The sequence below is a fragment of the Oncorhynchus clarkii genome, chromosome 5 (assembly GCF_045791955.1).
Source record: "Oncorhynchus clarkii lewisi isolate Uvic-CL-2024 chromosome 5, UVic_Ocla_1.0, whole genome shotgun sequence".
In the NCBI taxonomy this organism is placed as follows: Eukaryota; Metazoa; Chordata; class Actinopteri; order Salmoniformes; family Salmonidae; genus Oncorhynchus; species Oncorhynchus clarkii.
Genome location: NC_092151.1, coordinates 6,754,086 through 6,778,504, shown reverse-complemented (window position 1 = coordinate 6,778,504; position 24,419 = coordinate 6,754,086). Strand labels below are relative to the sequence as shown.

General features: G+C 49.0%; 1 protein-coding gene across 1 annotated transcript in view; it reads left to right on the top strand.

The window, feature by feature from the left end:
• Positions 1–24,419, top strand: part of LOC139408277 (protein Shroom3-like) — a 150,203-nt gene that overhangs the window by 11,327 nt on the left and 114,457 nt on the right. The window contains exon 2 of the mRNA XM_071151981.1: positions 10,522–10,676. Coding sequence (XP_071008082.1) covers positions 10,522–10,676 — 155 coding nt within the window. The remainder of the gene's footprint in view (positions 1–10,521; positions 10,677–24,419) is intronic.

Below are 24,419 nucleotides of genomic sequence, written 5' to 3'. Positions count from 1 at the left end.
GTGTGGTGTATTGTCGATGTATGGTGTGGTGTATTGTCTATGTATGGTGTGGTGCATTGTCTATGTATTGTGTGGTGTATTGTCAATGTATGGTGTGGTGTATTGTCGATGTATTGTGTGGTGTATTGTCTATGTATGGTGTGGTGTATTGTCTATGTATGGTGTGGTGTATTGTCGATGTATGGTGTGGTGTATTGTCTATGTATGGTGTGGTGTATTGTCTATGTATGGTGTGGTGTATTGTCGATGTATGGTGTGGTGTATTGTCTATGTATGGTGTGGTGTATTGTCGATGTATGGTGTGGTGTATTGTCTATGTATGGTGTGGTGTATTGTCTATGTATGGTGTGGTGTATTGTCGATGTATGGTGTGGTGTATTGTCTATGTATGGTGTGGTGTATTGTCGATGTATGGTGTGGTGTATTGTCTATGTATGGTGTGGTGTATTGTCTATGTATGGTGTGGTGTATTGTCTATGTATGGTGTGGTGTATTGTCGATGTATGGTGTGGTGTATTATCTATTTTATTCATTCTATTTGTTGTTTCCTGTTTGGACCCCGGGAAGAGCTAATTGGGGATCTTAATGAAATACTATTTATTTATTTTAAATCTGGCGTGAGAGGCTGTTACAGTATAACAGGTAGGGCTGGTGTGACATCAGTTACAATTCTGTTAGAAAGTGTGAAAGGATTACATAAAGCTGTACTTTAACACTGTGTCCTGGCTTTTTTTTGGCATATATCAGTATAGTTGGCCTACAAAAACAACTCTGTCATGAGTATGAGCTCCAGAGAGAGGTTAGGGATGGTCTGACATGTTTATATCGTGAATCGTCTCTGGTGTTGCAGTGCTGGTGGTGTCTGACCGTGAGGCAGTACGTCTGGAGCATACAGCCTACTCTGAACTGGGGTGGGGCCGTGGCGGGCTGGGAGAGGTGGGTGGGTGGGAGAAAGAGAAAGCGAAGAGTCGGGTGGGGCGGTGGCGGAACTCGTTGTGTGGCGGTGGTGATGTGGCTTTAATGTTATTGAGCATGTCCTTTTAGCACTTCACACACTAAGCCGCTTTACTGCGGGGGGGGGGGGTGCTGCGTCACCACTACCAGTCTCACCAGCAGCAGTACCAGTTCTACACAAAGACATGTTTCCACTGCAGGGAGGGGGGGGGGGGATGCTGCGTCACCACTACCAGTCTCACCAGCAGCAGTACCAGTTCTACACAAAGACATGTTTCCACTGCAGGGAGGGGGGGGGGGGGGGATGCTGCGTCACCACTACCAGTCTCACCAGCAGCAGTACCAGTTCTACACAAAGACATGTTTCCACTGCAGGGAGGGGGGGGGGGGGGGGGGGATGCTGCGTCACCACTACCAGTCTCACCAGCAGCAGTACCAGTTCTACACAAAGACATGTTTCCACTGCAGGGAGGGGGGGGGGGGGGGGGGGGATGCTGCGTCACCACTACCAGTCTCACCAGCAGCAGTACCAGTTCTACACAAAGACATGTTTCCACTGCAGGGAGGGGGGGGGGGGGATGCTGCGTCACCACTACCAGTCTCACCAGCAGCAGTACCAGTTCTACACAAAGACATGTTTCCACTGCAGGGAGGGGGGGGGGGGGGATGCTGCGTCACCACTACCAGTCTCACCAGCAGCAGTACCAGTTCTACACAAAGACATGTTTCCACTGCAGGGAGGGGGGGGGGGGGGGGGGTGCTGCGTCACCACTACCAGTCTCACCAGCAGCAGTACCAGTTCTACACAAAGACATGCTTCCACCGGCGGTCACACTGCAGAGATCCCCGGGGGAACCCAGAGACAGAACCAAAACAGGACCAGAGACAGGACCAGAGACAGGACCAGAAACAGGACCATAACAGGACCATAACAGGACCAGAGACAGGACCAGAGATAGGACCATAACAGGACCACAGACAGGACCACAGACAGGACCAGAGACAGGACCAGAGATAGGACCATAACAGGACCACAGACAGGACCACAGACAGGACCATAACAGGACCAGAGATAGGACCATAGATAGGACCAGAGATAGGACCAGAGACAGGACCAGAGACAGGACGAGAGACAGGACCAGAGACAGGACCAGAGACAGGACCAGAGACAGGACCAGAGACAGAACCAGAGACAGAACCAGAGACAGAACCAGAGAGTAGGGCCAGAGACAGACCCAGAGAGTAGGGCCAGAGACAGAACCAGAGAGAGTCTGGTGTAGGATAGGTCAGAGAGCAGGGCATGGTAGTCTGGTGTAGGATAGGTCAGAGAGCATGGCATTGTAGTCTGGTGTAGGATAAGTCAGAGACAGGGCATGGTAGTCTGGTGTAGGATAGGTCAGAGAGCAGGGCATGGTAGTCTGGTGTAGGATAAGTCAGAGACAGGGCATGGTAGTCTGGTGTAGGATAGGTCAGAGAGCAGGGCATGGTAGTCTGGTGTAGGATAAGTCAGAGACAGGGCATGGTAGTCTGGTGTAGGATAGGTCAGAGAGCAGGGCATGGTAGTCTGGTGTAGGATAGGTCAGAGAGCAGGGCATGGTAGTCCTGATAATTTTTAGAAATCAAGCTATAATATCTATAGAATATTTAGAAGTCAGGCTATAATAGACAGGCCTATCCTGAGAATCTTTAGAAACCAGGCTATAATAGACAGGCCTATCCTGAGAATCTTTAGAAACCAGGCTATAATAGACAGGCATATCCTGAGAATATTTAGAAACCAGGCTATAATAGACAGGCCTATCCTGATAATCTTTAGAAACCAGGCTATAACATCTATAGAGTCTTTATAAACCAGGCTATAATAGACAGGCCTATCCTGAGAATCTTTAGAAACAAGGCGATAACATCTATAGAGTCTTTATAAACCAGGCTATAATAGACAGGCCTATCCTGAGAATCTTTATAAACCAGGCTATAATAGACAGGCCTATCCTGAGAATCTTTAGAAACCAGGCTATAATAGACAGGCCTATCCTGAGAATCTTTAGAAACCAGGCTATAATAGACAGGCCTATCCTGAGAATATTTAGAAACCAGGCTATAATAGACAGGCCTATCCTGAGAATCTTTAGAAACCAGACTATAATAGACAGGCCTATCCTGAGAATATTTAGAAACCAGGCGATAACATCTATAGAGTCTTTATAAACCAGGCTATAATAGACAGGCCTATCCTGAGAATCTTTAGAAACCAGGCGATAACATCTATAGAGTCTTTATAAACCAGGCTATAATAGACAGGCCTATCCTGAGAATCTTTAGAAACCAGGCTATAATAGACAGGCCTATCCTGAGAATCTTTAGAAACCAGGCTATAATAGACAGGCCTATCCTGAGAATCTTTAGAAACCAGGCTATAATAGACAGGCCTATCCTGAGAATATTTAGAAACCAGGCTATAATAGACAGGCCTATCCTGAGAATCTTTAGAAACCAGACTATAATAGACAGGCCTATCCTGAGAATATTTAGAAACCAGGCGATAACATCTATAGAGTCTTTATAAACCAGGCTATAATAGACAGACCTATCCTGAGAATCTTTAGAAACCAGACTATAATAGACAGGCCTATCCTGAGAATATTTAGAAACCAGGCTATAATAGACAAGCCTATCCTGAGAATCTTTAGAAACCAGGCTATAATAGACAGGCCTATCCTGAGAATCTTTAGAAACCAGGCTATAATAGACAGGCCTATCCTGAGAATCTTTAGAAACCAGGCTATAATAGACAGGCCTATCCTGAGAATCTTTATAAACCAGACTACCCCGGCCCTTAAACAACCTCTTATAAAGCCAGAGAGAGAGAGAGAGAGAGAGGGCAGAGAGAGAGAGAGGGCAGAGAGAGAGAGGGCAGAGAGAGAGAGAGAGAGAGAGAGAGAGAGAGAGAGAGAGAGAGAGAGAGGCAGAGAGAGAGAGAGGGCAGAGAGAGAGAGAGGGCAGAGAGAGAGAGAGAGAGCCTTTACATGCACAGTAATAATTTGATATTTACCTGTTTCATGGCTGTAGACCGTGTGCGGCATTAGTCATGTAAACACCTTACCCTGCTTATCTTAATCGACGCATGGTCAACATTTAAGTAAGCATACCGCTGATTTAAAAACACCTGGTTTTCTGAGCAATCTTTTGAATTATTAGGACATATAAACACCTTAATCGGTGTGAGAGAGGGGTGGAGAGAGAGAGAGAGGGATGGAGAGAGAGAGGGGGAGCGGAGAGAGAGGGGGGGCAGAGAGAGGGGGCGGAGAGAGAGGGAAGCGGATAGAGAGGGGAGCGGAGAGAGAGGGGAGCGGAGAGAGAGGGGGGCAGAGAGAGGGGGAGCGGAGAGAGAGGGGGGTGGAGAGAGAGAGGGGGGCAGAGAGAGAGGGGGCAGAGAGAGAGGGGGGCAGAGAGAGAGGGGGAGTGGAGAGAGAGGGGAGTGGAGAGAGAATGAGAGTGATATAAAGAGGAATGTCAGCATCGGAATTTGCACCAAGAGTTCAGCTAGTCTGAATAGCAACACAAGGAGAGAGAGATTTAAAAAAAAAGGTATACTCAATCAGAACACAGTGTTGACAGAATACTGGTTTCTTATAAAACATTTCTAAATCGTTATTTCATGTGGTTGTTATTGAAGGCCCATATTGTTGACAGTGTATTAGTACTCTGAGATGGTGTCTCGCTGGCCTGTGACTTCTGGAAGAGGAGGGTTAAGGAAAGGTTAAGATTTTTTTTTTGTTTCTGTGTCCCAAATGGCACCCTCTTCCCTATATAGCGCACAGTGCCATTTGGGACGAAGGCCACGTTAATAGGTTCATTGTCAGACCCTTCGTAGCCCATCTGTAGTTCGAGGTGTTTTTTCAGACACTTTCAGACCAAGTTAAGCAACCCCCCCCCCCCTCTCATTCCCTGACTTCTCATTGGCTACGACTATTTACCACCAAGGAAGTGTAAAAAGAAACGCCTGCTTTTCTGATTATTCAAAAATATTTCCTGTTTTCTGTTGTTCTATGCTGTCTGAGGGGCCAGTTCAGCTTTAGAATACAGTAGGTGTGACATTGGCAGTTCCCAGTGAGGCTTGAATGGTAGAGGCTCTGCTTCTACATGCCATTGTCAAGACGAAGAAAATCCAAGGAGCTTGTGACGGTTGGTTTGTCCATTTGTTCACCCCAAAGTGGACGAACTGTATATTAGTTCTGTATTGTGCCACCCTGTGAGTTTAGCCAAGAGGATGTCTATAAGGTCTGTATTGTAATATTGTGATACAGTTTTGGGAGGGAGGAGCCCTGTTGAATGTTGAATCTGCACGTTTTCCCTGGGGAATGGGTTTAACATTACCCCGAGCATAGATGTTTCCCTGGGGAATGGGTTTAATGTGACCCCAACCATGTCTATGTTTCCCCGGGGAATGAGTTTAATGTAACCCTGACCATGTCTATGTTTCCCTGGGGAATGGGTTTAATGTAACCCTGACCATGTCTATGTTTCCCTGGGGAATGAGTTTAATGTAACCCTGACCATGTCTATGTTTTCCTCGGGAATGAGTTTAACATTAACCCCACCACATGCTTCCGGTCACCAGCACTCCAGTCTTCAGATAAAGCATACTGGGCAGAAGGGCTGATCCCCACATCAGGGGACATAATAAGGGGTGACACTTCCTGGGCTTTGGTGTCATGTGCCACTGGAGAATGCACCAGCAGCACTCTGTCTTTATTAATACAACATACTGAAATGACTGGAGCATGTAAACTATCTGAAATGACTGGAGCATGTAAACTATCCTAAATGACTGGAGCATGTAAACTATCTGCAATGACTGGAGCACGTAAACTATCTGCAATGACTGGAGCATGTAAACTATCTGAAATGACTGGAGCATGTAAACTATCTGAAATGACTGGAGCATGTAAACTATCTGAAATGACTGGAGCATGTAAACTATCTGAAATGACTGGAGCATGTAAACTATCTGAAATGACTGGAGCATGTAAACTATCTGCAATGACTGGAGCACGTAAACTATCCTAAATGACTGGAGCATGTAAACGATCTGAAATGACTGGAGCATGTAAACTATCTGAAATGACTGGAGCATGTAAACTATCTGAAATGACTGGAGCATGTAAACTATCTGAAATGACTGGAGCATGTAAACGATCTGAAATGACTGGAGCATGTAAACTATCTGAAATGACTGGAGCATGTAAACTATCTGAAATGACTGGAGCATGTAAACTATCCTAAATGACTGGAGCATGTAAACTATCCTAAATGACTGGAGCATGTAAACAATGTATCACACCCTGACCTTAGAGAGCCTTTTAATGGCACGTGCCGGGCCAAAGTCACCATCCAGCTAGGACGGGTTGTGCAGGCTCTTAGCTCGAGACCTCCACGGCCCAGTGTATCCGGTGCCTCGGCCAAGGACAAGACCTCCTGTATGTCTCCCCAGCCTGGTGAGTCCTGTGCCTGCTCCCAGAGCCAGGCCTCCTGTGTGTCTCTCCACTCCATGATCCATGGCAAGAAGCCTCCAGTGATGATCCATGGCAAGAAGCCTCCAGGGTGAGACATGGCACGAAGCCTCCAGCGACGTCCTCCAGTCTAGAGCCTCCGGCGACGCACTCCAGTCCGGAGCCTCCAGCGACACCCTCCAGTCCGGGGCCCGCAGCAACGAGGGTGCCCAGTCCGGGGCCCGCAGCAACGAGGGTGCCCAGTCCGGGGCTCGCAGCAACGAGGGCCTACGGCGAGGTCCACCACACCAGAGGCGTCACCAAAGCGGGGTGAGCCAGAGGTGGAGCGGGGTCTGCGTCCCGCACCTGAGCCGCCACCGCGGATAGATTCCCGCCCAGACCCTCCCCTATAGGTTGAGGTTTTGCTGCCGGAGTCCGCACCTTTGGGGGGTTAGGGTTAGGGGTACTGTCACGCCCTGACCTTAGAGAGCCTTTTAATGTCTCTATTTGGTTTGGTCAGGGTGTGATTTGGGGTGGGCATTCTATGTTTTGTTATCTATGATTTTGTATTTCTATGTTTTGGCCGGGTATGGTTCTCAATCAGGGACAGCTGTCTATCGTTGTCTCTGATTGGGAACCATACTTAGGTAGCCCTTTCCCCCTCCTTTCTTCGTGGGAAGTTGACTTTGTTTAGGGCACGTAGTCTTTGAGCCTCACGGGTTGTTTTTGTAGTGTTTATTGTTTTGTTCTGCGTCATTTTGATCACATTAAAAAAAATGTACGCTCACCACGCTGCACCTTGGTCCTCTCCTTTCAACAGCCGTGACACAATGTGTCCCACTCAGTCCCCGCTAGGGCTGTTACAGTGACCGTATTACCGCCACACCGGCGGTCCCAAGTCATGAAGGCAGTCAAATTCCATGTGACCATTTAGTCACGGTAGTTATTCTTCTCCAAGCTCTGATGCTGCTGATGGTCATTAGTAGCCTACCGAACTTGTTAACTTCCTGGTACTCAGCACTCTGTTGTCCCTCTAATCACTCTGACATCAATGCAAATGTATTGAAAATCTAATAAAACACTTCATGAGAGCCCAGGAGTTCATGTTGTGGAAGTTTTGTCTGCCCGTATTAAAAAGAGGAGGAACCCATCAGCTTTCTATCGGCTAGGCCTACCATTTATCACATGTCCTAATATTAAGCGTATTGCTCCGCTTTACAACAGGAGTATAGCCTACCTGGATGGCATGAACATGAACTACAGGAAAGTGCATAACATTTAAGTGCATGACATGACAAGTAGATGACTTTTCCCGCTGCCCGTTTCGAGACGGGTGCATGATAATGGTCTAAATCAAAACAAATTTCACACATAAAGTACCAGTCAAAAGTGTGGACACACCTACTCATTCCAGGTTTTTTCTTTATTTTTTACTCATTTCTACATTGTAGAATAATAGTGAAGACATCAAAACTGTGAAATAACACATATGGAATCATGTAGTAACCAAAAAAGTGTTAAACAAATCAAAATATATTTTATATTTGAGATTCTTCAAAGTAGCCACCTTTGCCTTGATGACAGCTTTGCACACTCTTGTTTTTCTGTCAACAAAATAAGTGTGACACAGCCCCAGAAGACTGGAGTTGCCCAGGCCTGTCCTAGGACCCACTCCAATTCCCATACCGCACCAACTGACCCACAGATGATGTGATCTCTATTGCACTCCACACTGCCCTTTCCCACCTGGACAAAAGGAACACCTTTGTGAGAATGCTGTTCATTGACTACAGCTCAGTGTTCAACACCATAGTGTCTACAAAGCTCATCACTAAGCTAAGGACCCTGGGACTAAACACCTTCCTCTGCAACTGGATCCTGGACTTCCTGACAGGGCCGCCCCTAGGTGGTAAGGGTAGGCAACAACACATCCGCCAAGCTGAGCCTCAACACGGGGGCCCCTCAGGTGTGCGTGCTTAGTCCCCTCCTGTACTCCCTGTTCACCCACAACTGCACGGCCAGGCACCACTCCAACACCATTTTTAAGTTTGTTGACGATAACAATGGTTGGCCTGATTACCAACAATGATGAGACGGCCTATAGGGAGGAGGTCAGAGACCTGGCAGTGTGGTGCCAGGACAACAACCTCTCCCTCAATGTGAGCAAGACAAAGGAGCTGATCGTGGACTACAGGAAAAGGCGGGCCGAACAGGCCCCCATTAACATGTTACGGGGCTGTAGTGGAACGGGTCGAGAGTTTCAAGTTCCTTGATGTCCACATCACTAACAAACTATCATGGTCCAAACACACCAAGACATTTGTGAAGAGGGCACGAAAACATATTTTCCCCCTCAGGAGACTGAAAAGATTTGGCATGGGTCCCCAGATCCTCAGAAAGTTCTACAGCTGCATCATCGAGAGCATCCTGACCGGTTGCATCACTGCCTGGTATGGCAACTGCTCGGCTTCTGACCGTAACGTGCTACAGAGGATAGTGCGTACGGCCCAGTACATCACTAGGGCCAAGCTTCCTGCCATCCAGGACCTATATACTAGGCGGTGTCAGAGGAAAGACCAAAAAATTGTCAAAGACTCCAGTCACTCAAGCCATAAACTATTATTTTTTACTTTTGTTTATTTGGTAAAAATGTTCTTAACTCTATTTCTTGAACTGCATTGTTGGTTAAGGGTTTGTAAGTGAGCATTTCACGGTAAGGTCTACCTACACCTGTTGAAATCGGCGCATGTGACAAAGTTTCATTTGATTTTGATTATCAAGTGCTTGTCAAATTGTGAATGAGAGACTGATGAAGTGTGTACAGCCTGCGCAAAAAAACTAAGCAGAGCTCATGACTCATATCATCATTAGTCTCATCATGCAGCCTTACAATGTATTAAACATCTAAACATATAGCCCAACGTTTGTAGAACAACTTACATTAATAACTCTAAATTAAGCGTATAGTAATACCTATTTCTTTGTTAACCGCTCAACACAGAATAGCCCAATATGTGCACTCCCTCAAATCGTTTGGAGAAAACAGGTATATTTTATTCTGATTTTTTTAAATTTAATTCTTCATACTATAAAATAATGCCACGGAATTATAAGCAAATCGTATCAGCTAAATTAACTAGTCGTAACCCACAGCCATATGGCATAGCCAGATCAGGACCTAACATAAGGACAACTCAGAGTTGAACAGAAGCTGCTCCACTCGGGAGCCCACTGAGATGCAGTGTCTTAGACCGCTGCTCCACTCTGGAGCCCACTGAGATGCAGTGTCTTAGACCTCTGCTCCACTCGGGAGCCCACTGAGATGCAGTGTCTTAGACCGCTGCTCCACTCGGGAGCCCACTGAGATGCAGTGTCTTAGACCGCTGCTCCACTCGGGAGCCCACTGAGATGCAGTGTCTTAGACCGCTGCTCCACTCTGGAGCCCACTGAGATGCAGTGTCTTAGACCACTGCTCCACTCGGGAGCCCACTGAGATGCAGTGTCTTAGACCGCTGCTCCACTCGGGAGCCCACTGAGATGCAGTGTCTTAGACCGCTGCTCCACTCGGGAGCCCACTGAGATGCAGTGTCTTAGACCTCTGCACCACTCGGGAGCCCACTGAGATGCAGTGTCTTAGACCGCTGCTCCACTCGGGAGCCCTCTGAGATGCAGGACCTTAGACCACTGCTCCCCTCGGGAGCCCACTGAGATGGAGTGTCTTAGACCTCTGCACCACTCGGGAGCCCACGTGAGGAGGTCCTCTTGTAGGAGAATATGAGGGAGATAGTGATAGCTCTATAGGTCCAAACAGAGATTTGTAAATCTGAAGTCAGGTGTTAGGTTAGTTTAGCCTTAAGGTCAATGAAGACCTTCATGGTGTAACTATACTAAACTCTGTGTGTGTGTGTGTGTCACTGCTTCTCCAAGTCTGGTGCGGAGTGATCTGGTACCAGTATCCTAGATGTTCGTTATTCTGCCATGTCCTCCTCAACCCCTACATCTGCTCTAGAGGCTCCTCTACTGATTTCTGTGATCTGAAACAGAAATGTATTCTTCTCTCTCCTCTTCAATCCAGGTTGAGGGAGGTGGGAAGGCGGACCTGTTGGAACACCCCCTGTTGCCAGGTGACCAGGTGGTTGTCATTAATGACGTGGAGCTCAGTGGATTCAGGCAGGAAGCCATCTCATTGGTCAAAGGATCCTACAAGACTCTTCGACTCACTGTTCGCAGGTATGTTAACTAAAACTCCATCATCCAATCACATGCTCTGTCTGTCTGTCTGTCTGTCTGTCTGTCTGTCTGTCTGTCTGTCTCTGTCTCTGTCTCTGTCTCTGTGTGTCCCCTCCTCTCAATCTGTCACCACAACCATTATCAAACGGCCGATTCAGATTTCATGTTTTTGGTCTTGTTTTTATCCTGCAAATCACATCATGTTGAAAGGCATTGGTTTGGTCACACCAGGTGAGAGGTGTTGGTTTGGTCACACCAGGTGAGAGGTGTTGGTTTGGTCACACCAGGTGAGAGGTGTCGGTTTGGTCACACCAGGTGAGAGGTGTCGGTTTGGTCACACCAGGTGAGAGGTGTCGGTTTGGTCACACCAGGTGAGAGGTGTCGGTTTGGTCACACCAGGTGAGAGGTGTCGGTTTGGTCACACCAGGTGAGAGGTGTCGTTTTGGTCACACCAAACGGACATCACCATTTCACCACTGACATCACCATTTTACACTGACATCATCATTTACACTGACATCACCATTTCACACTGACATCACCATTTCACACTGACATCACCATTTCACACTGACATCACCATTTCACACTGATAACACCATTTCACACTGACATCACCATTTCACACTGACATCACCATTTTACACTGACATCACCATTTACACTGACATCACCATTTACACTGACATCACCATTTTACACTGACATCACCATTTACACTGACATCACCATTTTACACTGACATCACCATTTTACACTGACATCACCATTTACACTTACATCACCATTTACACTGACATCACCATTTTACACTGACATCACCATTTTACACTGACATCACCATTTACACTGACATCACCATTTCACACTGACATCGCCATTTAACACCGACATCACCATTTTACACTGACATCACCAATTACACTGACATCACCATTTACACTGACATCACCATTTAACACTGACATCACCATTTACACTGACATCACCATTTTACACTGACATCACCATTTACACTGACATCACCATTTACACTGACATCACCATTTACACTGACATCACCATTTCACACTGACATCACCATTTACACTGACATCACCATTTTACACTGACATCACCAGCCGCGTTGAAAAAGAGTTGAGATGGACTGATGTCTATAATGATCTCACCCTCCCCAGTCTGATGTCTATAATGACCTCACCCTCCCCAGTCTGATGTCTATAGTGACCTCACCCTCCCCAGTCTGATGTCTATAGTGATCTCACCCTCCCCAGTCTGATGTCTATAGTGACCTCACCCTCCCCAGTCTGATGTCTATAGTGACCTCACCCTACCCAGTCTTATAAGGACCTCAACCTCCTCACCCTCCCCAGTCTGATGTCTATAATGACCTCACCCTCCTCACCCTCCCCAGTCTGATGTCTATAGTGACCTCACCCTCCCCAGTCTGATGTCTATAATGACCTCACCCTCCCCAGTCTGATGTCTATAAGGACCTCACCCTCCTCACCCTCCCCAGTCTGATGTCTATAATGACCTCACCCTCCTCACCCTCCCCACCCTCCCCAGTCTGATGTCTATAGTGACCTCACCCTCCCCAGTCTGATGTCTATAATGACCATGATTCAGAACAGATAATAGGCCAGGCAGTGCTGGGTTCTAGTGTGTTTGTGTGTGTGTGTGTCTCCTCTCAGTGTGTGTGTGTGTGTGTGTGTGTGTGTGTGTGTGTGTGTGTGATAGACAAATCACCTTATTATTTAGAAATCAGTCACTCAGTCACAATTTACCCACAATGCATTACGGTTTTCATGTTCTCGAACATGGCCAGTACCAAAATCAGTATGGGTGGCTGCTATAGCAATCAATCAATCAATCAATCAATCAAATGTATTTATAAAGCCCTTTTTACATCAGCTGATGTCACAAAGTGCTGTACAGAAACCCAGCCTAAAACCCCAAACAACAAGCAATGCAGGTGTAGAAGCACGGGACCTCACCCTCCCCAGTCTGATGTCTATAGTGACCTCACCCTCCTCACCCTCCCCAGTCTGATGTCTATAGTGACCTCACCCTCCCCAGTCTGATGTCTATAGTGACCTCACCCTCCCCAGTCTGATGTCTATAGTGACCTCAACCTCCCCAGTCTGATGTCTATAATGACCTCACCCTCCCCAGTCTGATGTCTATGGTGACCTCACCCTCCCCAGTCTGATGTCTATAGTGACCTCACCCTCCCCAGTCTGATGTCTATAATGACCTCACCCTCCCCAGTCTGTTGTCTATAGTGACCTCACCCTCCCCAGTCTGATGTCTATAGTGACCTCACCCTCCCCAGTCTGATGTCTATAGTGATCTCACCCTCCCCAGTCTGATGTCTATAATGACCTCACCCTCCCCAGTCTGATGTCTATAGTGACCTCACCCTCCCCAGTCTTATGTCTATAGTGACCTCACCCTCCCCAGTCTGATGTCTATAATGACCTCACCCTCCCCAGTCTGTTGTCGAAAGTGACCTCACCCTCCCCAGTCTGATGTCTATAGTGACCTCAGCCTCCCCAGTCTGTTGTCGAAAGTGACCTCACCCTCCCCAGTCTGTTGTCGAAAGTGACCTCACCCTCCCCAGTCTGTTGTCAAAAGTGACCTCACCCTCCCCAGTCTGATGTCTATAGTGACCTCACCCTCCCCAATCTGTTGTCTATAGTGACCTCACCCTCCCCAGTCTGTTGTCTATAGTGACCTCACCCTCCCCAGTCTGATGTCTATAGTGACCTCACCCTCCCCAGTCTGATGTCTATAATGACCTCACCCCCCTCACCCTCCCCAGTCTGATGTCTATAGTGACCTCCCCAGTCTGATGTCTATAGTGACCTCACCCTCCTCACCCTCCCCAGTCTGATGTCTATAATGACCTCACCCTCCCCAGTCTGATGTCTATAGTGACCTCACCCTTCCCAGTCTGTTGTCGAATGTGACCTCACCCTCCCCAATCTGTTGTCGAAAGTGACCTCACCCTCCCCAGTCTGATGTCTATAATGACCTCACCCTCCTCACCCTCCCCAGTCTGATGTCTATAATGACCTCACCCTCCCCAGTCTGATGTCTATAGTGACCTCACCCTTCCCAGTCTGTTGTCGAATGTGACCTCACCCTCCCCAGTCTGTTGTCGAAAGTGACCTCACCTTCCCCAGTCTGATGTCTATAATGACCTCACCCTACTCACCCTCCCCAGTCTGATGTCTATAATGATCTCACCCTCCCCAGTCTGATGTCTATAATGACCTCACGCTCCCCAGTCTGATGTCTATAGTGACCTCACCCTCCCCAGTCTGATGTCTATAGTGACCTCACCCTACCCAGTCTGATGTCTATAATGACCTCACCCTCCCCAGTCTGATGTCTATAATGACCTCACCCTCCTCACCCTCCCCAGTCTGATGTCTATAGTGTCCTCACCCTCCCCAGTCTGATGTCTATAGTGACCTCACCCTCCCCAGTCTGATGTCTATAAGGACCTCAACCTCCTCACCCTCCCCAGTCTGATGTCTATAATGACCTCACCCTCCTCACCCTCCCCAGTCTGATGTCTATAGTGACCTCACCCTCCCCAGTCTGATGTCTATAATGACCTCACCCTCCCCAGTCTGATGTCTATAAGGACCTCACCCTCCTCACCCTCCCCAGTCTGATGTCTATAATGACCTCACCCTCCCCAGTCTGATGTCTATAGTGACCTCACCCTTCCCAGTCTGTTGTGGGTGGCTGCTATAGCAATCAATCAATCAATCAATCAATCAAATGTATTTATAAAGCCCTTTTTACATCAGCTGATGTCACAAAGTGCTGTACAGAAACCCAGCCTAAAACCCCAAACAACAAGCAATGCAGGTGTAGAAGCACGGGACCTCACCCTCCCCAGTCTGATGTCTATAGTGACCTCACCCTCCTCACCCTCCCCAGTCTGATGTCTATAGTGACCTCACCCTCCCCAGTCTGATGTCTATAGTGACCTCACCCTCCCCAGTCTGATGTCTATAGTGACCTCAACCTCCCCAGTCTGATGTCTATAATGACCTCACCCTCCCCAGTCTGATGTCTATGGTGACCTCACCCTCCCCAGTCTGATGTCTATAGTGACCTCACCCTCCCCAGTCTGATGTCTATAATGACCTCAAATCAAATCAAATCAAATCAAATTTTATTTGTCACATACACATGGTTAGCAGATGTTAATGCGAGTGTAGCGAAATGCTTGTGCTTCTAGTTCCGACAATGCAGTAATAACAAGTAATCTAACTAACAATTCCAAAACTACTGTCTTGTACACAGTGTAAGGGGATAAAGAATATGTACATAAGGATATATGAATGAGTGATGGTACAGAGCAGCATAGGCAAGATACAGTAGATGGTATCGGGTACAGTATGTACAAATGAGATGAGTATGTAAACAAAGTGGCATAGTATAGTATAAAGTGGCTAGTGATACATGTATTACATAAGGATACCGTCGATGATATAGAGTACAGTATATACGTATGCGTATGAGATGAATAATGTAGGGTAAGTAACATTTATATAAGGTAGCATTGTTTAAAGTGGCTAGTGATATATTTACATCATTTCCCATCAATTCCCATTATTAAAGTGGCTGGAGTTGAGTCAGTGTCAGTGTGTTGGCAGCAGCCACTCAGTGTTAGTGGTGGCTGTTTAACAGTCTGATGGCCTTGAGATAGAAGCTGTTTTTCAGTCTCTCGGTCCCAGCTTTGATGCACCTGTACTGACCTCGCCTTCTGGATGATAGCGGGGTGAACAGGCAGTGGCTCGGGTGGTTGATGTCCTTGATGATCTTTATGGCCTTCCTGTGACATCGGGTGGTGTAGGTGTCCTGGAGGGCAGGTAGTTTGCCCCCGGTGATGCGTTGTGCAGACCTCACTACCCTCTGGAGAGCCTTACGGTTGAGGGCGGTGCAGTTGCCATACCAGGCGGTGATACAGCCCGCCAGGATGCTCTCGATTGTGCATCTGTAGAAGTTTGTGAGTGCTTTTGGTGACAAGCCGAATTTCTTCAGCCTCCTGAGGTTGAAGAGGCGCTGCTGCGCCTTCTTCACGATGCTGTCTGTGTGAGTGGACCAATTCAGTTTGTCTGTGATGTGTATGCCGAGGAACTTAAAACTTGCTACCCTCTCCACTACTGTTCCATCGATGTGGATAGGGGGGTGTTCCCTCTGCTGTTTCCTGAAGTCCACAATCATCTCCTTAGTTTTGTTGACGTTGAGTGTGAGGTTGTTTTCCTGACACCACACTCCGAGGGCCCTCACCTCCTCCCTGTAGGCCGTCTCATCGTTGTTGGTAATCAAGCCTACCACTGTTGTGTCGTCCGCAAACTTGATGATTGAGTTGGAGGCGTGCGTGGCCACGCAGTCGTGGGTGAACAGGGAGTACAGGAGAGGGCTCAGAACGCAACCTTGTGGGGCCCCAGTGTTGAGGATCAGCGGGGAGGAGATGTTGTTGCCTACCCTCACCACCTGGGGGCGGCCCGTCAGGAAGTCCAGTACCCAGTTGCACAGGGCGGGGTCGAGACCCAGGGTCTCGAGCTTGATGACGAGCTTGGAGGGTACTATGGTGTTGAATGCCGAGCTGTAGTCGATGAACAGCATTCTCACATAGGTATTCCTCTTGTCCAGATGGGTTAGGGCAGTGTGCAGTGTGGTTGAGATTGCATCGTCTGTGGACCTATTTGGGCGGTAAGCAAATTGGAGTGGGTCTAGGGTGTCAGGTAGGGTGGAGGTGATATGGTCCTTGACTAGTCTCTCAAAGCACTTCATGATGACGGATGTGAGTGCTACGGGGCGGTAGTCATTTAGCTCAGTTACCTTAGCTTTCTTGGGAACAGGAACAATGGTGGCCCTCTTGAAGCATGTGGGAACAGCAGACTGGTATAGGGATTGATTGAATATGTCCGTAAACACACCGGCCAGCTGGTCTGCGCATGCTCTGAGGGCGCGGCTGGGGATGCCATCTGGGCCTGCAGCCTTGCGAGGGTTAACACGTTTAAATGTCTTACTCACCTCGGCTGCAGTGAAGGAGAGACCGCATGTTTTCGTTGCAGGCCGTGTCAGTGGCACTGTATTGTCCTCAAAGCGGGCAAAAAAGTTATTTAGTCTGCCTGGGAGCAAGACATCCTGGTCCGTGACTGGGCTGGGTTTCTTCCTGTAGTCCGTGATTGACTGTAGACCCTGCCACATGCCTCTTGTGTCTGAGCCGTTGAATTGAGATTCTACTTTGTCTCTGTACTGGCGCTTAGCTTGTTTGATAGCCTTGCGGAGGGAATAGCTGCACTGTTTGTATTCGGTCATGTTACCAGACACCTTGCCCTGATTAAAAGCAGTGGTTCGCGCTTTCAGTTTCACACGAATGCTGCCATCAATCCACGGTTTCTGGTTAGGGAATGTTTTAATCGTTGCTATGGGAACGACATCTTCAACGCACGTTCTAATGAACTCGCACACCGAATCAGCGTATTCGTCAATGTTGTTATCTGACGCAATACGAAACATCTCCCAGTCCACGTGATGGAAGCAGTCTTGGAGTGTGGAGTCAGCTTGGTCGGACCAGCGTTGGACAGACCTCAGCGTGGGAGCCTCTTGTTTTAGTTTCTGTCTGTAGGCAGGGATCAACAAAATGGAGTCGTGGTCAGCTTTTCCGAAAGGGGGGCGGGGCAGGGCCTTATATGCGTCGCGGAAGTTAGAGTAACAATGGTCCAAGGTCTTTCCTCCCCTGGTTGCGCAATCGATATGCTGATAAAATTTGGGGAGTCTTGTTTTCAGATTAGCCTTGTTAAAATCCCCAGCTACAATGAATGCAGCCTCCGGATAAATTGTTTCCAGTTTGCAGAGAGTTAAATAAAGTTCGTTCAGAGCCATCGATGTGTCTGCTTGGGGGGGGATATATACGGCTGTGATTATAATCGAAGAGAATTCTCTTGGTAGATAATGCGGTCTACATTTGATTGTGAGGAATTCTAAATCAGGTGAACAGAAGGATTTGAGTTCCTGTATGTTTCTTTCATCGCACCATGTCACGTTAGTCATAAGGCATACGCCCCCGCCCCTCTTTTTACCAGAAAGATGTTTTTTCCTGTCTGCGCGATGCGTGGAGAAACCTGTTGGCTGCACCGCTTCGGATTGCGTCTCTCCAGTAAGCCACGTTTCCGTGAAGCAAAGAACGTTACAGTCTCTGATGTCCCTCTGGAATGCTACCCTTGCTCGGATTTCATCAACCTTGTTGTCAAGAGACTGGACATTGGCAAGAAGAATGCTAGGGAGTGGTGCGCGCTGTGCCCGTCTCCGGAGTCTGACCAGAAGACCGCCTCGTTTCCCTCTCTTTCGGAGTCGTTTTTTTGGGTCGCTGCATAGGATCCACTCCGTTGTCCTGTTCGTAAGGCAGAACACAGGATCCGCGTCGCGAAAAACATATTCTTGGTCGTACTGATGGTGAGTTGATGCTGATCTTATATTCAGTAGTTCTTCTCGACTGTATGTAATGAAACCTAAGATGACCTGGGGTACTAATGTAAGAAATAACACGTAAAAAAACAAAAAACTGCATAGTTTCCTAGGAACGCGAAGCGAGGCGGCCATCTCTGTCGGCGCCGGAAGTGACAGCTGACCTCACCCTCCCCAGTCTGTTGTCTATAGTGACCTCACCCTCCCCAGTCTGATGTCTATAGTGACCTCACCCTCCCCAGTCTGATGTCTATAGTGATCTCACCCTCCCCAGTCTGATGTCTATAATGACCTCACCCTCCCCAGTCTGATGTCTATAGTGACCTCACCCTCCCCAGTCTGATGTCTATAGTGACCTCACCCTCCCCAGTCTGATGTCTATAATGACCTCACCCTCCCCAGTCTGTTGTCGAAAGTGACCTCACCCTCCCCAGTCTGATGTCTATAGTGACCTCAGCCTCCCCAGTCTGTTGTCGAAAGTGACCTCACCCTCCCCAGTCTGTTGTCGAAAGTGACCTCACCCTCCCCAGTCTGTTGTCAAAAGTGACCTCACCCTCCCCAGTCTGATGTCTATAGTGACCTCACCCTCCCCAATCTGTTGTCTATAGTGACCTCACCCTCCCCAGTCTGTTGTCTATAGTGACCTCACCCTCCCCAGTCTGATGTCTATAGTGACCTCACCCTCCCCAGTCTGATGTCTATAATGACCTCACCCCCCTCACCCTCCCCAGTCTGATGTCTATAGTGACCTCCCCAGTCTGATGTCTATAGTGACCTCACCCTCCTCACCCTCCCCAGTCTGATGTCTATAATGACCTCACCCTCCCCAGTCTGATGTCTATAGTGACCTCACCCTTCCCAGTCTGTTGTCGAATGTGACCTCACCCTCCGCAATCTGTTGTCGAAAGTGACCTCACCCTCCCCAGTCTGATGTCTATAATGACCTCACCCTCCTCACCCTCCCCAGTCTGATGTCTATAATGACCTCACCCTCCCCAGTCTGATGTCTATAGTGACCTCACCCTTCCCAGTCTGTTGTCGAATGTGACCTCACCCTCCCCAGTCTGTTGTCGAAAGTGACCTCACCTTCCCCAGTCTGATGTCTATAATGACCTCACCCTACTCACCCTCCCCAGTCTGATGTCTATAATGATCTCACCCTCCCCAGTCTGATGTCTATAATGACCTCACGCTCCCCAGTCTGATGTCTATAGTGACCTCACCCTCCCCAGTCTGATGTCTATAGTGATCTCACCCTCCCCAGTCTGATGTCTATAGTGACCTCACCCTCCCCAGTCTGATGTCTATAGTGACCTCACCCTACCCAGTCTGATGTCTATAATGACCTCACCCTCCCCAGTCTGATGTCTATAATGACCTCACCCTCCTCACCCTCCCCAGTCTGATGTCTATAGTGTCCTCACCCTCCCCAGTCTGATGTCTATAGTGACCTCACCCTCCCCAGTCTGATGTCTATAAGGACCTCAACCTCCTCACCCTCCCCAGTCTGATGTCTATAATGACCTCACCCTCCTCACCCTCCCCAGTCTGATGTCTATAGTGACCTCACCCTCCCCAGTCTGATGTCTATAATGACCTCACCCTCCCCAGTCTGATGTCTATAAGGACCTCACCCTCCTCACCCTCCCCAGTCTGATGTCTATAATGACCTCACCCTCCTCACCCTCCCCAGTCTGATGTCTATAGTGACCTCACCCTCCCCAGTCTGATGTCTATAATGACCATGATTCAGAACAGATAATAGGCCAGGCAGTGCTGGGTTCTAGTGTGTTTGTGTGTGTGTGTGTCTCCTCTCAGTGTGTGTGTGTGTGTGTGTGTGTGTGTGTGTGTGTGTGTGTGTGTGTGTGTGTGTGGTGGGATCATGGCTGAACCCCCCCCCCCCCCCCCCAGCTCTTTAGTTGTCTCCATAACAGCAGCCCTGTGACATGCTGGACACGCTGTGGAGCGGAGGGTGAAAATAGTCCTTCCTATTGGTTCTGTCCCCACTGGACTGGGCCAAGTCAACCAGCCTTAAGCCTTTCCTGTCTTCCCGAGCTTCAGAATAACCCATGAATATACCCAGCACACACTTCCTGGTTCACGTGCAGACACACCCATACACCACTTGCACATCACACTGACACTTTTATTTAGACTGAATGAGCCGTGTGTTAATATGTAATAAGTACAATACTCTTTCATCTATATTCACAGTAGTAGAGGATCAAGGATTTAGGCTTGTTAAGGAAGCTATTTCTTAATGCTAACTAAAAGCCAGGCAGTAATGTAATGCACTGTGTTTCCCCCAGGAGGCACACTCTATAAGAGTTGTCAGAGTATGTTGTTAGAGAGAAAGAGAGAGAGAGAGAGAGAGAGAGAGAGAGAGAGAGAGAGAGACTGGAGAGAAGAGAGAGAGACTGGAGAGATGAGAGAGAGAGAGAGAGAGTCTGGAGAGAAGAGAGAGTCTGAAGAGAAGAAAGAGTCTGGAGAGAAGAGAGAGTCTGGAGAGAAGAGAGAGTCTGTCTATAATGAGAGAGAGAGAGAGAGAGCCTGGAGAGAAGAGAGAGAGCACATCGCTACAACACTGTATAGACATAATATTATCTCTGTGAATGTAATGTTTTACTGTTCATTTGTATTGTTTATTTCACTTTTGTTTATTATCTACTTCACTTGCTTTGGCAATGTTAACATGTGTTTCCCATGCCAATAAAGCCCTTAAATTGAATTGAATTGATTGCCTGAAGAGAAGAGAGGGAAAGGGAGAGAGAGAGGGAGAGATACGTGAACTGAAGATGGTGAATCTGTGTTTACCAGCCTCAGGCAGCTTTAAGGCACATGACCCCTGACTGGCTAGCTAGGGTCCGTCCAGTCAGTGTGCCTATAGCCTCGTCCAGTCAGTGTGCCTATAGCCTCGTCCTGTCTAAGTGGGGAGTGGGAACGACAAAGGCCAGGCAACCAAAGCATACCAGACACTCTGCAACCACTGCACACAGGCCAGGCTAGCCACACCACTAAAAGTAGTGCATTATATCGGGAATAGGTTGCCATTTCAGGCTGGATAGCCTGTCCCTATTGTCCCTGGCTCTGACTGAATGGATAGCCTGTCCCTATTGTCCCTGGCTCTGACTGAATGGATAGCCTGTCCCTATTGTCCCTGGCTCTGACTGAATGGATAGCCTGTTCCTATTGTCTTCTGCCCTGACTGGCTGGATAGTCTACCCCAGGGGTGCCCAACAAGTCGATTGCGCAGTGCTTACAAGTCGATCGCGGAGTGCTTGTCAGTCGATAGCGGAGTGCTTGTCAGTCGATAGCGGAGTGCTCGTCAGTTGATAGCGGAGTGCTCGTCAGTCGATAGCGGAGTGCTCGTCAGTCGATAGCGGAGTGCTTCCCGGGTCGATAGCGGAGTGCTTCCCGGGTCGATAGCGGAGTGCTTGCCAGTCGATAGCGGAGTGCTCGTCAGTCGATAGCGGAGTGCTCGTCAGTTGATAGCGGAGTGCTTCCCGGGTCGATAGCGGAGTGCTTCCCGGGTCGATAGCGGAGTGCTTGCCAGTCGATAGCGGAGTGCTCGTCAGTCGATAGCGGATTGCTCGTCAGTCGATAGCGGAGTGCTCGTCAGTCGATAGCGGAGTGCTTCCCGGGTTGATAGCGGAGTGCTTCCCGGGTCGATAGCGGAGTGCTTGCCAGTCGATAGCGGAGTGCTCGTCAGTCGATAGCGGAATGCTCGTCAGTCGATAGCGGAGTGCTTCCCGGGTCGATAGCGGAGTGCTTCCCGGGTCGATAGCGGAGTGCTCGTCAGTCGATAGCGGAGTACTCGTCAGTCGATAGCGGAGTGCTCGTCAGTCGATAGCGGAGTGCTCGTCAGTTGATAGCGGAGTGCTCGTCAGTCGATAGCGGAGTGCTCGTCAGTCGATAGCGGAGTGCTCGTCAGTCGATAGCGGAGTGCTCGTCAGTCGATAGCGGAGTGCTCGTCAGTCGATAGCGGAGTGCTCGTCAGTCGATAGCGGAGTGCTCGTCAGTCGATAGCGGAGTGCTCGCCAGTCGGCCAGTTGATCGCGGAGTGCTCGCCAGTCGATAGCGGAGTGCTCGCCAGTCGATAGCGGAGTGCTCGCCAGTCGATAGCGGAGTGCTCGCCAGTCGATAGCGGAGTGCTCGCCAGTCGATAGCGGAGTGCTCGCCAGTCGATAGCGGAGTGCTTGTCAGTCGATAGCGGAGTGCTCGTCAGTCGATAGCGGAGTGCTCGTCAGTCGATAGCGGAGTGCTCGTCAGTCGATAGCGGAGTGCTCGTCAGTCGATAGCGGAGTGCTCGTCAGTCGATAGCGGAGTGCTCGTCAGTCGATCGCGGAGTGCTCGTCAGTCGATAGCGGAGTGCTCGTCAGTCGATAGCGTAGTGCTCCTCAGTCGATAGCGGAGTGCTCGTCAGTCGATAGCGGAGTGCTCGTCAGTCGATAGCGGAGTGCTCGTCAGTCGATAGCGGAGTGCTCGTCAGTCGATAGCGGAGTGCTCGTCAGTCGATAGCGGAGTGCTCGTCAGTCGATAGCATGATAGCATGAGAAACATATGTTAACAATGCCAAAGCAAGTGAGGTATATAATATACAGAAGTGAAATAAACAATACAAATGAACAGGAAACATTACTCACAAAAGTTCCAAAAAGAGAGAGAGAGGAGAGAGAGAGAGGAGAGAGACTCTGAGATAGACTCTGAGAGAGACTCTGAGAGAGAGAGAGACTCTGAGAGAGAGAGAGAGAGAGAGAGAGAGAGAGAGAGACTCAGAGAGAGAGAGAGACTCAGAGAGAGAGAGAGAGAGAGAGACTCTGAGAGAGACTCTGAGAGAGAGAGAGAGAGAGAGACTCTGAGAGAGAGAGACTCTGAGAGAGAGAGAGACTCTGAGAGAGAGAGACTCTGAGAGAGAGAGAGACTCTGAGAGAGAGAGAGACTCTGAGAGAGAGAGACTCTGAGAGAGAGAGACTCTGAGAGAGAGAGAGAGAGAGAGAGACTCTGAGACACCAGCCTACCACTCTCTACCAGCCTACCACTGTCTACCATCCTACCACTACCTCCTACAGTCTACCAGGCTACCACTGTCTACCAGCCTACCACTATCTACCATCCTACCACAGCCTCCTACTGTCTACCAGCCTACCACTGTCTACCACTGTCTGCCAGCCTACCACTGTCTACCAGTCTACCACTATCTACCACTGCCTACCACTGCCTACCACTATCTACCACTGCCTACCACTCTCTACCATTGTCTGCCAGCCTACCACTGTCTAACACTATCTACCACTGCCTACCACTGCCTACCAGACTACCACTGTTTACCAGCCTACCAATGTCTACCACTGTCTACCTGCCTACCGCTGTCTAACACTGCCTACCACTGCCTACCAGCCTACCACTTTCTACCTGTCCACCACCCTACCACTACCTACCACTGTCTACCATTGTCTACTATTGTCTACCACTATCTACCATGGCCTACCACTGTCTACCACTGCCTACCTCTCTCTACCACTGCCTACCACTATCTACCACTGCCTACCATTGCCTACCACTGTCTGCCACTGTCTACTAGCCTACCACTGCCTACCACTGCCTACGGCTGTCTACCACTCTCTACTAGCCTACCACTGCCTACCACCGTCTACTACCCACCACTGCCTACCACTGTCTACTAGCCTACCATTGACTACCACTGCCTACCACTGTCTACCACTGTCTGCCACTGCTCTGCCACTATCTACCACTGCCTACCACTCTCTACCACTGTCTACCACTGTCTACTAGCCTACCACTGCCTACCATTACCTACCACTGTCTGCCACTGTCTACTAGCCTACCACTGGCTACCACTGCCTACCACTGTCTACCGCTGCCACCTACCACTGCCTACCAATATCTACCACTGCCTACCACTGGCTACCACTGCCTACCACTGTCTACCACTGCCACCTACCACTGCCTACCAAAATCTACCACTGCCTACCACTGCCCACCACTGTCTACCACTGCCTACCACTGCCTACCACTGCCTACCACAGCCTACCACTGTCTACCACTGCCTACCCCTGCCTACCACAGTCTACCACTGTCTACTAGCCGACCACTGCCTACCACTTCCTACCACTCTCTTCCACTGTCTACCACTGTCTACTAGCCCTACCACTGCTTACCATTGCCTACCACCTTCTACCACTGTCTACTAGCCTACCACTGGCTACCACTGCCTACCAC